General features: G+C 42.6%; 2 protein-coding genes across 5 annotated transcripts in view; both read right to left on the reverse strand.

The window, feature by feature from the left end:
• Positions 1-6,292: 6,292 nt before the first annotated feature.
• Positions 6,293-9,324, reverse strand: LOC107744263 (cyclin-dependent kinase 4 inhibitor D-like). 4 transcript variants are annotated; one of them, XM_016558087.1, is made up of 3 exons: positions 9,135-9,324; positions 8,914-9,061; positions 6,293-7,205 (listed from the first exon to the last, which is right to left on the reverse strand). In XM_016558087.1, exons 2-3 carry the CDS (start codon positions 9,055-9,057, stop codon positions 6,843-6,845), a joined length of 507 nt encoding a protein of 168 aa, XP_016413573.1. In that variant the 5' UTR covers positions 9,058-9,061; positions 9,135-9,324; the 3' UTR covers positions 6,293-6,842. The 4 variants fall into 4 exon arrangements, with proteins under 4 accessions (XP_016413573.1, XP_016413404.1, XP_016413491.1 ...); XM_016557918.1 differs by having other exon boundaries at positions 6,295-7,205; positions 8,914-9,067; positions 9,144-9,324; XM_016558005.1 differs by lacking the exons at positions 8,914-9,061; positions 9,135-9,324 and adding exons at positions 8,312-8,459; positions 8,533-8,629 and having other exon boundaries at positions 6,295-7,205.
• Positions 9,325-9,435: 111 nt separating this feature from the next.
• The window catches only part of LOC107743903 (AP-1 complex subunit mu-2-like), a 6,849-nt gene continuing 2,463 nt past the window's right edge, over positions 9,436-13,821 (reverse strand). The window contains exons 3-10 of the mRNA XM_016557389.1: positions 13,132-13,199; positions 12,941-13,012; positions 12,737-12,910; positions 11,696-11,767; positions 11,452-11,610; positions 11,210-11,335; positions 10,717-10,792; positions 9,436-9,906 (exon numbers count right to left, since the gene is read on the reverse strand). Coding sequence (XP_016412875.1) covers positions 9,881-9,906; positions 10,717-10,792; positions 11,210-11,335; positions 11,452-11,610; positions 11,696-11,767; positions 12,737-12,910; positions 12,941-13,012; positions 13,132-13,199 — 773 coding nt within the window. The 3' untranslated portion in view covers positions 9,436-9,880. The remainder of the gene's footprint in view (positions 9,907-10,716; positions 10,793-11,209; positions 11,336-11,451; positions 11,611-11,695; positions 11,768-12,736; positions 12,911-12,940; positions 13,013-13,131; positions 13,200-13,821) is intronic.

The raw sequence follows: 13,821 nt of genomic DNA on the forward strand, positions 1-13,821 counted from the left end.
CACACACACACACACACACACACTCACACACACACTCACTTCTGCCATCATTTTCCAGAACTGAAGCTTCGGATGATTATTTATAGAAATGAAACTATGATCATCAGGGTGATTGGTTAAAGTGGTTTGGCCGTGATGAAACCTGACGAGAGGTTTTATGAGAACAGAAGATGAATAAATAATTAAATGTCATGTCTAGTTTTGATTTAAGGCTTCATTCATACTTATCACAATGGGCTCATAAATGTTTTTGTCTGGGGTAATAATAGAATGACTGATAAAAAATTATTAATAGGTAAAAAAAAAAAGATATTTGCCTCATGTTTTTGCTGTAGTAATCTGCAGTAACAGCAGTTCTTAAATACAAGACGAAGCAGCACGGGCCGGTCGATTTCTGCCAAGAGTCAAATCAGGCAACAAAACCCACTGCACTCACAGAAGATGTGTCAGAATGTGTGAATCAGCAACTGCTGAAAAATCATTCCGTTTACAAAGAACCGGTGGATCCAAAGGAACATGAAGGGGTTCTCGGCTCCGGCCCTCGAGGGCCCCTGTCCTGCAGAGTTCAGCTCCAACCCTGATCAAACTCACCTGCCAGTAACAGTCTAGCGATCCTGAAGACCTTGATGAGCTTGCTCAGGTGTGTTTGATGAGGGTTAGAGCTAAACTGTGCAGCACAGTGGCCCTCGAGGGCCGGAGTTGAGGACCCCTGGCTGAACACATTTTCTTACCGTCCGGGAGCACGCAGTTTATTGTCCTCTAGCGACACCTAGTGCTCACACTCTGAACTGCTGCATCTCACACACACACACACACACACACACACACACACACACACACACTCACTAACAAATGTTAATACTGATGGATACGATGGATGTCTACCTCCCTCTGAGCCCAATGAAGTGTGCTGGACTCGATCCTCGCCAAACCCTGAACCAACACAGCTTCAGTGTAGTTTGATCAAGCTGTTCGGGTGATTCTGTATTTGTCTTTTTCATGTCAGACGTCGATCCGTCTCGAAGCTGATGGTCTGATGACTCGAGCTTCTGGAGATGTACAAACATACACACAAGATCATGTTTACTAACGAAATGAGCTGTGAAGCATTTCCAGATTTATCTAACTGTATTCCAGCCTACAGACGCAATTGATGCCAGCATTGTTTTTGCTCAAATGAAAGATGATTTTCACAGGCTGATGATATTATGTATTTATAAAACCAACTTAAGCTGCTTTTCCAGGGATTTTGTACATTAGTATTGCGTGAAGTCTGTTTTTTTTCTTTGCCATTAGTGATATTGGCCCCTGTTTATTCTTAATGGACGGAACTCGGGCTCATTTTTTACAAATAAAGCTTTTTGTTTGAAAAGGGATGTGTTTTTTCTTTTAATCCCTCAAAATTAAGTATAAGGGGTTATTTGAAGTCTGCTTTGTAAATTTTACAGCAAAGAATACATTGTACAAACCTTGTATATTAAAAGCGTAGGTTTCTTGCAGCGGTTTGTGTTGATTTGCGGGAGGTTCGCGCGGTGGCGCCAAAACACTGAACACCAAGCGCGGGAACCAGTCAGCGCGCCAAATATAGATTTTTAAAACATGATGATAATAATAATAATAGATGGATGGATAGATAGATTCAGAAAAATTAGGTTTAGTTTACAAACAACCTATTCAATGCACCTATTCAAACTAAAAAAATCAAATGTTTTGAGTGGAGCATAAACAAGATTTGTCCAATTAATAACTAATAACATAAAATGTCCTCATAAGTCGGTTGTCATGATATTTCACTGTATTAGTGAGAACATTTGGCGCTCAGAAGCAAAACAAAACCTGTTTATACAGTGTTTAGCGCTGTTTTAAGTTGTTTGTTTAATCTGTCGGTTTTTCGCGTCTGCACTAAACATTTCACAGCGGGATGTCAATCAAAGTGACAGTGAAATATGAATTCAGAATATGAATCTGTTGCATGGCTGTTTATATGAAGTGCTGCTGTTGACAGGCGGCCTCATGTCTGACTCATTATCTCTGCTGATCAAAGGTTCAGGGAGGCGCTTAACTGGAGAACCCGAGCTGCAGAAGCTGCTTCAGCCGCAGGACTGATCTGCTTCAGCTCCAGACTCCAGGAGATGCAGTGCAGGTGAGTTCAACTCTATAAACTAACTCTAAACTCGGCTCTTGCACTGAGTCGATTTTATAAACAAGTCTGTAAACTACCAACAATATTGTAATATGAGCACGTGTCTGCTCACCTGAGATCAGCAGCTTTATGATGAATTAACCTCATTACTGTCAAACAGTCTCAGATTGTGATTGAGATCAAATGACAAACACTAATGCGCGTTCAACTGAATTACAGAAGGAAGTTTGTTCTGATAATAAAGCATAGATGCAAACTCCTCAGCTTTCAGACTCCTCACTCTTCAGATCAAAACAGGTCACCTGTGAGATTTGCTTAGATCCAGTGAGAGAGTGTTTTTATGACTCTGGTCTTTCAATAAGTTTTGTATAGTATTTTCTTTATTTTTCACTTCAAAAACTATGTCTAAAAAGGGTAATATTTTATGTATTTTTTGACCAAATAAATATGATAAATTATACAATTTTGGACATGTAAGGTAATAATAAATATTTTTAAAATACCTTAAAGTAACTACAAAAGAGCATGTAAAGCAAATATCTTCAATAGAAAGTCCGTGTGGAGCATATGCCCCGGATCCATGCAATGTTCTCACCTTTTGTCCTTTACCTGTTTGCATCTCTGAGAGTTCCTTTCAACATAAAGGCAAAGAAGCTGTTAGTGTGTTGCAGAAACTCTTGAAAGTGTCACATGTTCCTGAGTTTATTAATAACATTGATCCTCCCCGCCGATTAATAAAACCAGTGTAATACAGCTAACCTTCGTTATGCATGACTCAACTTCATATGCCAATATTAGGCAATTTCATGTGATGTTTCCCTAACGTTTCAGACGGGATCTGTCTCTGTCCTCTGGCAGGTGTGGAGATGATTCCTGTGAATGAGTTCCGGAGCATCACGAGCGAGCAGAACCCACAGTTCCGGGTCCTGAAGCCCTGGTGGGACGTTCTGTCCGAGTACCTGGGCATCGCGATGCTGATGATGGGGGTGTTCGGCTGCACGCTTCAGGTGAGCTCCGTGTGCCGTCGTGACATAATGACCCTTACACCAGCCCTACCAAGAGTTCAGACACGAGTCAGCCGCATACAACACTTCGTGTGCTCAGACTGTTAGTCAGCGACTGAAAATAAATAGTTCACTTGAAAATGAAAATTGTGTCATCATTTACTCAATGTCATTTTCTTTCTTTCCTTAAATGCAATTTTGAAGAACCTTTGAGCTGTGTCTTACCATGCACTGAAAGAGATTTCACAACACCATCAAAGTATCATAAAAGTATAATAGCAGTCGGTCATGTGACTCACACACTTTATTCTGAGCCTTCAGAAACCATGTGATTCTCTGTGCGAGGAACAGATTAAAATTGAGTTTTTTTATATAAGCTTTTTCCTTCACTCCAGCTTCAGAAATGCTGCATGCAGACACATTATACAGGTTTGGAATGACATGAGGGTGAGAATTTTCATTTTCATGTGAACTGTTCCTTAGAAAAGCACATGTTATTGTGTGTGCTGCTGTGGTTTGTCATTCTGCTCTCCGTGTTTTGGCTGTTCCGTCTGATTCACGTATCAGAAAACGTTTCTCCTTCCAGAAGCAGAAGCAGAGAAGTTCTCTAGACGGTCACATTACATGAAGTGATCGCTGTCAAGTTCTTTGAGCCGGCACTGTATCTGCATTTGGAAGCATGTTTTGTGAATCAGAGGCTCTTCTCTGCAGTCCGTTCTTGTGCGGCTGCATTCAAACACACGACTGGCCGAGCAAAAGGCATTTTCGCATAAATGGATGTAAACCTAACGTATTAAATGTTAAAACTCTACAGTGGGGTTATAAATTAACCTTTTGTAAAATTTTAAATGGACAAGCTGGTAACACTGATTATAATCGTGGAATGTAATGATCACAGGTTTAAAAAATACTTTAGAGAAATTGCAGTCACCATCCATGTTCCTCTGCGTCGCACGTCTGATCAGGAATGTGTGCAATAAAGAGAAGCGATTAGGCAAGAGCTTTAGCTGATTAGATAACGCGTCTCTGCGGTGTGTTTGCTATCAGACTCCCGCCGTTACTCGTGATACCCATCGGCCATTCTTCCTTTTATTTGCCGCCAGAAACATGCAGGTGTTTGCAGTGTAAATGTTCATTAGATGAGTGCGATGTTTCGTGTGTCATCGTCACTGATGCTTAGACAATCTCCATCTCTCCGCAGCTGACCCAAGACAAGATATCTTGCCTGCCGAACGCACTGGAGCGCTGCCATTCACACATTTATTTTTTTGTCTAAATAGAGTGTGCTTTGATTTACGCGATGACATGAGCTATGTTTGCATCACCGCTTTAATGCGCACTTTGAAGTATCGCATCAGAAACAAGTGATGGAAATTCTAATAAAAATCCCTTAATTCGTAGAAATGTTTTTACGCTTGCTTGAGGTGGTTTTTACTTGTGCGAAAAAGGGTTAAAGGGACTTAGGATGCCTTGAGGGTGAGTAATTTATGAGCTAATTTTCATTTTTGGGTGAACTAACCCTTTAATGCGAATAATGGAAGATGGAAACGCATTTGCTGAATAAATTCCTCCATGCGCATCAAACAAAAAGTCATGGGACTGACCAGCGGACCGATCTCGTTCACAGCATCTGAAATATTGTTCTGGTCGTTCTGAAAGGCCCGAGCAAAGTCTGTCGTCAAAGTATTTCTGTATAAATGTCTTACACGACTGCGTTCACAAACAGCAGCATCCACCTCCGAAAGCATTAACCTCTCGTGAAGCACACAATTAGAAAACTTTGCTCATGGACGTTCAGTTCGGCCAACCACCTGAGCTGTAAATGTCATGTGACCACTGATTCTTGAGCTGCAGGAAATGATGTCATAACAACACCGATTGGCTGATGACAAGAACACACACACACACACACACACGCACACAAGTGACGATCCTGAGCTGTGACAGCAGCACAATCAAGTCTACTAGAATATAATGAAGTTGTGACTGAATGTTGTGTCCAAAGAAAATATTTGTTAGAATATGCAAATCATTTTAGATATTTGTATAAAATGTAAGTGATATATCTACCAGCAGAATCTAACTTGACTAACCAGCGAACCTTGAATCTTCTGAAGCCTCGGTGACTCTCTGCTGGCAGATGAGCTGATGTTGTCTGATGTTCTTGCTTCCATCAGATGTTTATAGTGAATGGATTATTAAAAACCCACAGATCTGCATCTGTGAACTAAACTGGATCAGTTTGTCTTCATTATTATATTTAGCAAAATGTATGAAATCAGTAAAATAGTTTCACTGCATTACTTTTCTAGGTAGCAAGACTGTGGATGTCTGGACCTCTTGCTGAAGATGGTTGGAGATACAGTGTGATGTGACGAAAGATGACTAGCACTGATATATTTCCGTATATACACCAGTCTGTCAGTATGTTTACAGATGCATTTGATTTGTTCTATGGATGTGTTTTATCGTACAGTATTAGTTTGTAAGTTTTGTACACTGGACTTCCATCATTCTTTTGCACAGAGCAAATCTGAGTCTGCTGAGATCATCCAGTTGGGTTTAAACTGATCCGAGTTCAAACTCTCGCTCTGAGCATGATTTACTGGACTGTGATCTCAGTGATCTCAAACACTCGCTGTGATACTGCTGGCATGATTAAACAGGTGTTTGATTAATCCTGTATTAGTGCAGAGGAGTCAGACTTCAAGAAGCAGCTGATGCATTTCAGAGAATCCCTCATTAAAACAACAAACTGGCCTGAAGCCCTCGATGTTGTGCAGCGGATTCAGTGAGCGCTTCGCTGCAAGAGGGATCCTGAGAGTTTGGCCTGAATGCAGCGAGCAAACAAACCCTCCATTGTGTCTGCGTCCTCTCCGAGTTGTAAACGGCCAGAAAAGCAGCGTTTCTGTCCTGTGACAGCACAATGTTTGCCTTGTACAGTCGCACACATTCCTGTGAGGAACTCGAGCCGTTCGGGTCACCTTGAGCGCATCTTCTGGAGGAATATAGTTCAGCTCGTCACATCGGTTCAGAGTCAGAGCTATAGTTACAGATCATGTTTGTTTGTGCTCAACTGTTCCGAGTCACATCATGTGAAAGATGTTTGGTTCAGAAATAAAAGAAGTTTGACATGACCTAATGTGTTATCTGTGTTAATGGTGTAGTATGTATGCGTTTATTTGTTCATGTTTTTGAGGAGAGATCCATCTGCAGCTACAGCACGGTTAATGCAGACAAACTGATTTTTCAGTTTATTAAACACCTTAATAAATAACATCTGAAAGACCACGGTAAACAAACGTTAATATACAATTCTTCAATAAATAAGTCAAATAAATTCATAAAATGTTATTTACAGACGTTAATCCGCGAAAAACTCCAAGCAAACTTACACGCAAAGCAAGAATTCATCAGTGCGCGGATGGCAAGAAATAATTTCACAAGAATAAAACTGTTAACAGTTCAAGTTTCTGCACTGAAATGTTTTGTAAAATACCGAAGAAAGAGTTATTTACACGTGTGCCGGGCAAACCCGCTCTGCCGGATCCGGTGCAGGGGCCGCTCTGTGCAAACCGGTGCTACATATTCCAGCTAATATTGTGAGCTCAACTACCAACTATCGAAACATCCAACATATTCATATAAATACAACCTGCTAATGAGCGCCGAGGGGAATCGAGCCGTACAGTTCTTCAACTGGAGCTGGTTGCTATCAAGCGCTCCAAAAGCTCCACCATCTCCGGAGCGCGAGCGTCCCGGGCCACATCCAGAGCGTCGGCCCCGCAGCTGTCCCGGTGCCCCAGGTCCGAGAGCGGGGCCAGGTACTCCCCCACGTCCCCGTGGCCCTCGCGGATGGCGATGTGGAGGGGCAGGGCTCCGCTGTGGTCGGGGACGTTGACCGAGGCGCCGTGGTCCACCAGAACCCTCAGCGTGTCCAGGAATCCGGTGCGGGCCGCGTCATGCGCAGGGGTCACGCCGCAGCGGTCCTGGACGTTCGGGTCAGCGCCGTGGTCCAGCAGCACACACGCCACACTGGTGCAGCCCATCATCATCACCTGCAGACGGCAAACACACGTCACTCAGGAGCTCAGGCCTCGCTGCTCTCGTGCAGTGCCGGGAGTTACATGTAACGGAGCTACACACTCTAATTACAAATGTAACTGTAATCTGTTACTGAGATAAAATGTGTCATTAAATTAGTTACTTGTGAAAATGTTAAGTATTACGGGGGCCAAATTGCTGTAAAATATGTTTCAGGAGTTTAGGACACATGCTTATTCGATACCCGTCTTATTTCCTATTTGGGTTTATGTATATGCTTTATTTTTTAAATTAACCGTCTTTTTCCCAAAGCATTGTTCAGAGATGCAAACAGGTAAGGGAGAAAAAAGGTGAGAGCATTGCGCAGATTGAGGGAATGCTCCACATGCTTATTTGTAGTTACTTTAAGATATTTTTTTATTACCTTATACTGTATGTCCAAAACTGTAATTTTTCACACAAAAAAATGTCTCTCTCTCTCTTCAGCGTTCACACATCTCTGACCTCAGAAAACGCTCTCTCACTGGATCTAAGCAAATCTCACAGCTGACCTGTTTTGCTCTGAAGAGTGAGGAGTCTGAAAGCTGAGGAGTTTGCTTCTATAAATGCCAGAGATTCATGCCATTGCAAAGATAGCTATTAAACTATATCTTATGATTTTAAAGCAGTATTTAACCTCAGAACAATCTCAAAGTAAAAAGAGCTGCTAAAGCCTGATTTTGTGGTGGCTGTGCTTTACAATTATTATAATCTTAATTCAAGTGATGGATTATTGTGAAAGTCTGACAGTAATCAGTGTTGAGTTCTTCTGTGAGGTTAAACCTGCCTGTGTTAAATGTTTTAAAATGATTAACAGTTGAAAACATTCATAAGAAATTTAGAAAAGTAATCAAATGTAATCAGTTACATTACTTTAATAAATTAATTGAAATAGTTACATTACTTATTACATTTTAAATAGGGTAACTTGTAAACTGAATCGCGCTCAGATTAAACGCGCAGCGAAGGAAGCGCAGCGATCGATCGTCGTGACGTCATCGCGGCCGGAAGGGGAAGCGAGCGAAACAGCGCAGAGAGAATCTGTAACTCTATGCTGTAAATGTGAAGCAGAGTGTTTGACCTGCAGTGCGGTTTTCCCGAACTCGTTGAGCGTGTCCGGTTGGAGCCGGTGATCCTGCAGCATCCGCCGCACCGCGTCCACATTCCCCCGCGCCGCCGCCGCGCTGAGGCTCTTCCCGCGACCGAACCCGTCCAGAACCATCATCTGAGGAGATCTGATCCGAGAAAACATTCCGTGACAACGCGAACCGATTCAACAGCATCGACACGAACAGCGTTTAAAGCGCTTACCGCTGTCTCTGTGCGTCGCAGTCCGCGGATGAGCGACCGTTGGCTGTTGTTCTGTTTACTCAGATCCGCCAAAACAATCACAAATAAACGCGCGGAGCTGGTAATCAAATGTAATCAGTTACATTACTTTAATAAATTAATTGAAATAGTTACATTACTTATTACATTTTAAATAGGGTAACTTGTAAACTGTAACCTATTACATTTCCAAAGTAACTACGCGTAACTGAATCGCGCTCAGATTAAACGCGCAGCGAAGGAAGCGCAGCGATCGATCGTCGTGACGTCATCGCGGCTGGAAGGGGAAGCGAAACGAACAGCGCAGAGAGAATCTGTAACTCTATGCTGTAAATGTGAAGCAGAGTGTTTGACCTGCAGTGCGGTTTTCCCGAACTCGTTGAGCGTGTCCGGTTGGAGCCGGTGATCCTGCAGCATCCGCCGCACCGCGTCCACATTCCCCCGCGCCGCCGCCGCGCTGAGGCTCTTCCCGCGACCGAACCCGTCCAGAACCATCATCTGAGGAGATCTGATCCGAGAAAACATTCCGTGACAACGCGAACCGATTCAACAGCATCGACACGAACAGCGTTTAAAGCGCTTACCGCTGTCTCTGTGCGTCGCAGTCCGCGGATGAGCGACCGTTGGCTGTTGTTCTGTTTACTCAGATCCGCCAAAACAATCACAAATAAACGCGCGGAGCTGAGCGCCTTCACATCGCGCGCCTGACCGACAACAGCGCCGCACGACGAGCGCTCGTCAGCCAATCAGCGCTCACACACGCCAACGCGGATGCCGTAATTGGACAAAAGGGAGGAGTGCTGGTAGGCGTTGCTACAGTATCGCCGTGGCAACTGCGCCAGCGACCAATGAGAATGTAGAGCGCAGAAGGCGGGCGATTTGAGAAGGTTTATTTGTAAACTGTTGCGTTCATTCCATAGACTGTATAAAAACAGGTTCATTCACAGAGACAGAGAGAGTGTGTGTGTGTGTGTGAGAGTGTGTGTGTGTGTGTGTGGAAAAGAGCGGGCTTTCGTGCCAAGACACGCTCATGATAATAAACATATTTAGATATATATCAGTAATTTTTTCAGGACAAATATATTCAATTTATTGCAAAATTAAACAGAAATGATTGACAACATATTCCATGATTTCGTGCAAAAAACACTTTTGAAAATGACTGAAATGCTGAGTGTGTTTACATTCAACGTCAACGATTTATACAATAATTTTTTTCTAATGAAATTCTGCCAGGATAAAACCAACTAATAACACAGACACAAAAACATTTAATAAACTTCTTCCACAAAATTGCTGTGCAGTTCTCCGTCTCGTCTCATTAACTGTTCGTCCTCAGCTGGTAATCTGAAAACATACATCGATATAAATACTACATGATGATAATTAACACCAATCCTCTTGAGATCATCTGATCTGCTACACCGCCCAACATAGTCTTTATTAAAACCTGCTTTGTGAGATAATTCGTATATAATATATCTGCACACTTAACATATCTGTATATTCACTTAAACAATTATGTCCCCCCCCCCTCCTATATTTCTGCTTCTGTATATAGTGCATTATTTAATTTTCTGTTTTTCTTATATTAGTGTTATATTGCATCAGTGTAATTGCTATGTATGTCTGCACTTTCTTCTGCAGCGGAAGCAAGCACACAAGCTCTTTCTGACTTCTGCTAGATATCGACTAAGTGTTTTTGTATTAATGTGGCAAGCCGAGAGAATTATTGCACTGATGCTCAAAGCAACAATGAGAGAGTTTCTAGCAGGACCTGATGGCTACAGCTCTTTTTCACTTTTTTTCCTGTGTATATATTATTATTATTATTATGTATTTATTTAATTTTGTGCCTTTGTCTATGGTTTTAGTTTAAATCAGAATCATAATGTGCTTTATTGCAAAGTGTTTACACACACAAGGAATTTGTGCTTCCAGTACAGAAAGTACAGACATACGTATAATTTAAGGTAATAAAAACACTAATAATAAAACGAATAGACAATAAATTTTAAATAACAATACAGCAATAAAATATAGAGAAAATAAAATATCAACAGACAGACATTTGATTGACCATATGCAAGTTTTACGCTGTTGCTTATTTGAATAAGAAAGCCTAATAAAATATAAACCGGTGTTGTTAAAGCTCACCTCCGCTCTGTGTGATGTAGCAGACCCACGGCAGCGCCTGATAGCCGCTCTTCTCGATGATCTTCATGTACCGCACCTTCACAATACAATCACACTTTAGAGTTTCACAACTGATCATACTTTCTCACTTTAGATCTTAAAGCGATAGTTCACCCAAAAATTACAATTCTGTCGTTAATTACTCGCCCTCACGTCGTTCCAAACCTGTAAGACAGATGAACTGATGAACCCTGCACAGACAGCTAGGATCCTGACACGATCAAGCCTCACAAACACAGCAAGGACATGTTAAAATAATCCATGTGACATCAGAGGTTCAACCCTAATGTTACGAAGCTACGAGAATGCTTTTTGTACACAAAGATGAACGAAGGTCTTACAGGTTTGGAACGAAATGAGGGCGAGTAATTAATGACAGAATTTTCATTTTTGGGTGAACGATCTCTTTAATCAGAACATTAAACACGGTGACATGAGTGTAAATAGAGCGCACCTGTATGCCGGACACGGTGAAGTACGGGATCTCAAACCTGACGGTGATCGGAGGCCTTCCCTCCAGCTCGTGATTCTCTACACTCGGCAGACCGAAGTGAGCGCGCATCAGAAACTCCTTTCCACCCTGTCGACGGTTTACAGATTCAACAAAACTCACACATACATAAATGACAAAGGTCTTATAAAGCATAACATCTCAGGACAGATGGTTTCTCTAAGCATCTGTAATCGGTTTCTCACCGGGAAGGATTTAATGCTCCACACCACCAGGTTCTTCTCAGGAACGTATTTAGCGTGACCTGTGCTGGTTTTGAACTTGGGAGAGTCGGCATCGCTCGGCACCGGCACGCGGATCTCCACATTATTGGCCACGGACTGCTTTTTAAACTGGCCTTTAGCCTGAAATAGAGAGAAAGAGAGAGACTGGATCAGATCTGTCTTCATATACTGAACAACGCTGAAAATATGAGTCTTGCTCACAAACCTTCACCATGATCTCCACCCGACTGTGAGAGAACTTCTCAATAACCGACTCGATCCAAATGAGCGGCTTCACCTGCAGACCAGAGATGGGTACGGTTACAGAGAGACTGACACACATCGGCTGTGTGACGCTGCTGCGAAGATCTAACATAACAATACTGTCAGGACTAAACTCACTTCTGTTCATACACCGTTCAGTCATGAACAGGTAACAGCGTTCAGTAGCTCAGATTATCATGAGCTGGGCTGATGTGTGCTGCGCAATCAAAGACTAGCTGTCTGTCCGCGTCGATAGCCTTGTGGGCAAGTGAGCTAGCATATAGCGCTGTTGCGTTACGGCGTCCCGAGTTCGAATCCCGGCTTGAGGACATTTCCCGATCCCTACCTGTCTGCTCTCCACGGTCTATCATAATGAAAGCCAGAACACCAAAAACAAAAAAAGACTAGCTGTCTGTAACGTCACTGAGATATGTATGGCACAAGCATGATGTTTATTCTTTACTGTCAATCAAACTCTCTCACTTCATGAAAAAAAGATCAACTGTGTGTCCACAGAGGAAGATAAAACAGGTGTTTGAGAGACGGAGTTAAAAAAATCTGTAACACTTTATTTTAAGGTGTCCTTAAGTTATGTGTACTTACTATTATAATAACAACTAATTATGCATAATTACATGCAAGAAACCCTAAGCCTAACCCTAACTATATAGTAAATACATGTAGTTAATAAATATTACTCAGTACTTAAATACACTGTACCAAGGACACTTTAAAATAAAGTGTAACCAAAAAATCTCAGAGGAAGAAAGCAGCAGCAATGTCCCAAAATGCTGCACGGGGGGGGTGAGAAGGGTGACAGAATGCATAGGGCCCAAGAGGACTGTGGGGCCCAGAATTCCTAGCGTCAGCCCTGCTACAGAGAATAGAGAAAATAAAAAGGTAATTGACTTCAGGAACCCGTTCAGCCATTATTCAATCTGCGTGTGTCTGTAGTTTCATTACAAACGTGTTCGTCAATACACAAGCTGTTAGCCGCGCTTACGTGTGTGTTGATCCGGTACGACATGAGCTCAGACTCTCCGTCAGGCGGGATGAAGGAGATGGTTCTGTCACTCTCGAACCGTGACAGACGAACACACTGATGAAACTTCACATCCTCCATAGCCACAGACTTCCCTTTGTCTCCTGCACACACACACACATGCACGCATGCACACGCGCACGCACGCACGCACACGCACACATGCAGCTCGTACACCACTACGAAGTTATCCTGGATGCTCTCCTCCTCCAGCTCCTTGAAGTACTCCGTGAACACCTGAACACACGGCACAGGAGAAGCACGCTTGTTTCTCAGCATGACATTCAGCGCCTTCAGTTAACATTGAAGAATTAACCCGGTAGTTAATGAAGGACCACGAGTCGTCTCGGACTCACCTCCACCAGCTTGTACAGGAAGGCGTAGACCAGAGACGCATTGGAGTTCTTGTTGGTGGTGGCCACCACTGATGTTATCGGCAGGTTAAGTTTAATGGGGTCATGAACTAAGAAACCGAAATTCCCTTGATCTTGTGACATATAAGATGTCATTGTACTATAAAAACATCCTGTAAGTTTCAGAACTCAGAACATCACTGTCTGTTTAGCCCCGCCCACTGATTCGCGCATGTAGTGTTTACACAAGAGGCTAACGCAGGTCTACGCAGAAACCAAATGATAAAGGTGCTCTGAAGACAGCAAAACCCTGTGCGTTGCCTTCCTTCTGATCACAATGTTACGAAAGAGTGGATGAACTTTATTTTTAATAAAGATCCAGACCGCGTCAGTAAGAACTTGGTCCTTTGTTCACTTCATTTTATTGCAGATTCGTTTACAAACAATACACAATTCGATGCAGGATTTTCAGAAAGATTGAAACTAAAAGATGATGCTGTGTGATTATATTGGATCCGACTGTAATGTCACAAGTGTGAGGAACTGTTTCATTACGTGATCACTACATACACAACTGTTAGCCAATCACAGCAGTGGGCGTTTACCTCCGAGTCTACAATCCTCCAGGCCTATTCAAACAGAGCGTTCTGATGAGTGGGGTTAAAAACGGTACAGAAAATAGCCTATTACTTC

Source organism: Sinocyclocheilus rhinocerous, unplaced genomic scaffold (assembly GCF_001515625.1).
Source record: "Sinocyclocheilus rhinocerous isolate Xijiao unplaced genomic scaffold, SAMN03320098_v1.1 scaffold3418, whole genome shotgun sequence".
Classification (NCBI taxonomy): Eukaryota; Metazoa; Chordata; class Actinopteri; order Cypriniformes; family Cyprinidae; genus Sinocyclocheilus; species Sinocyclocheilus rhinocerous.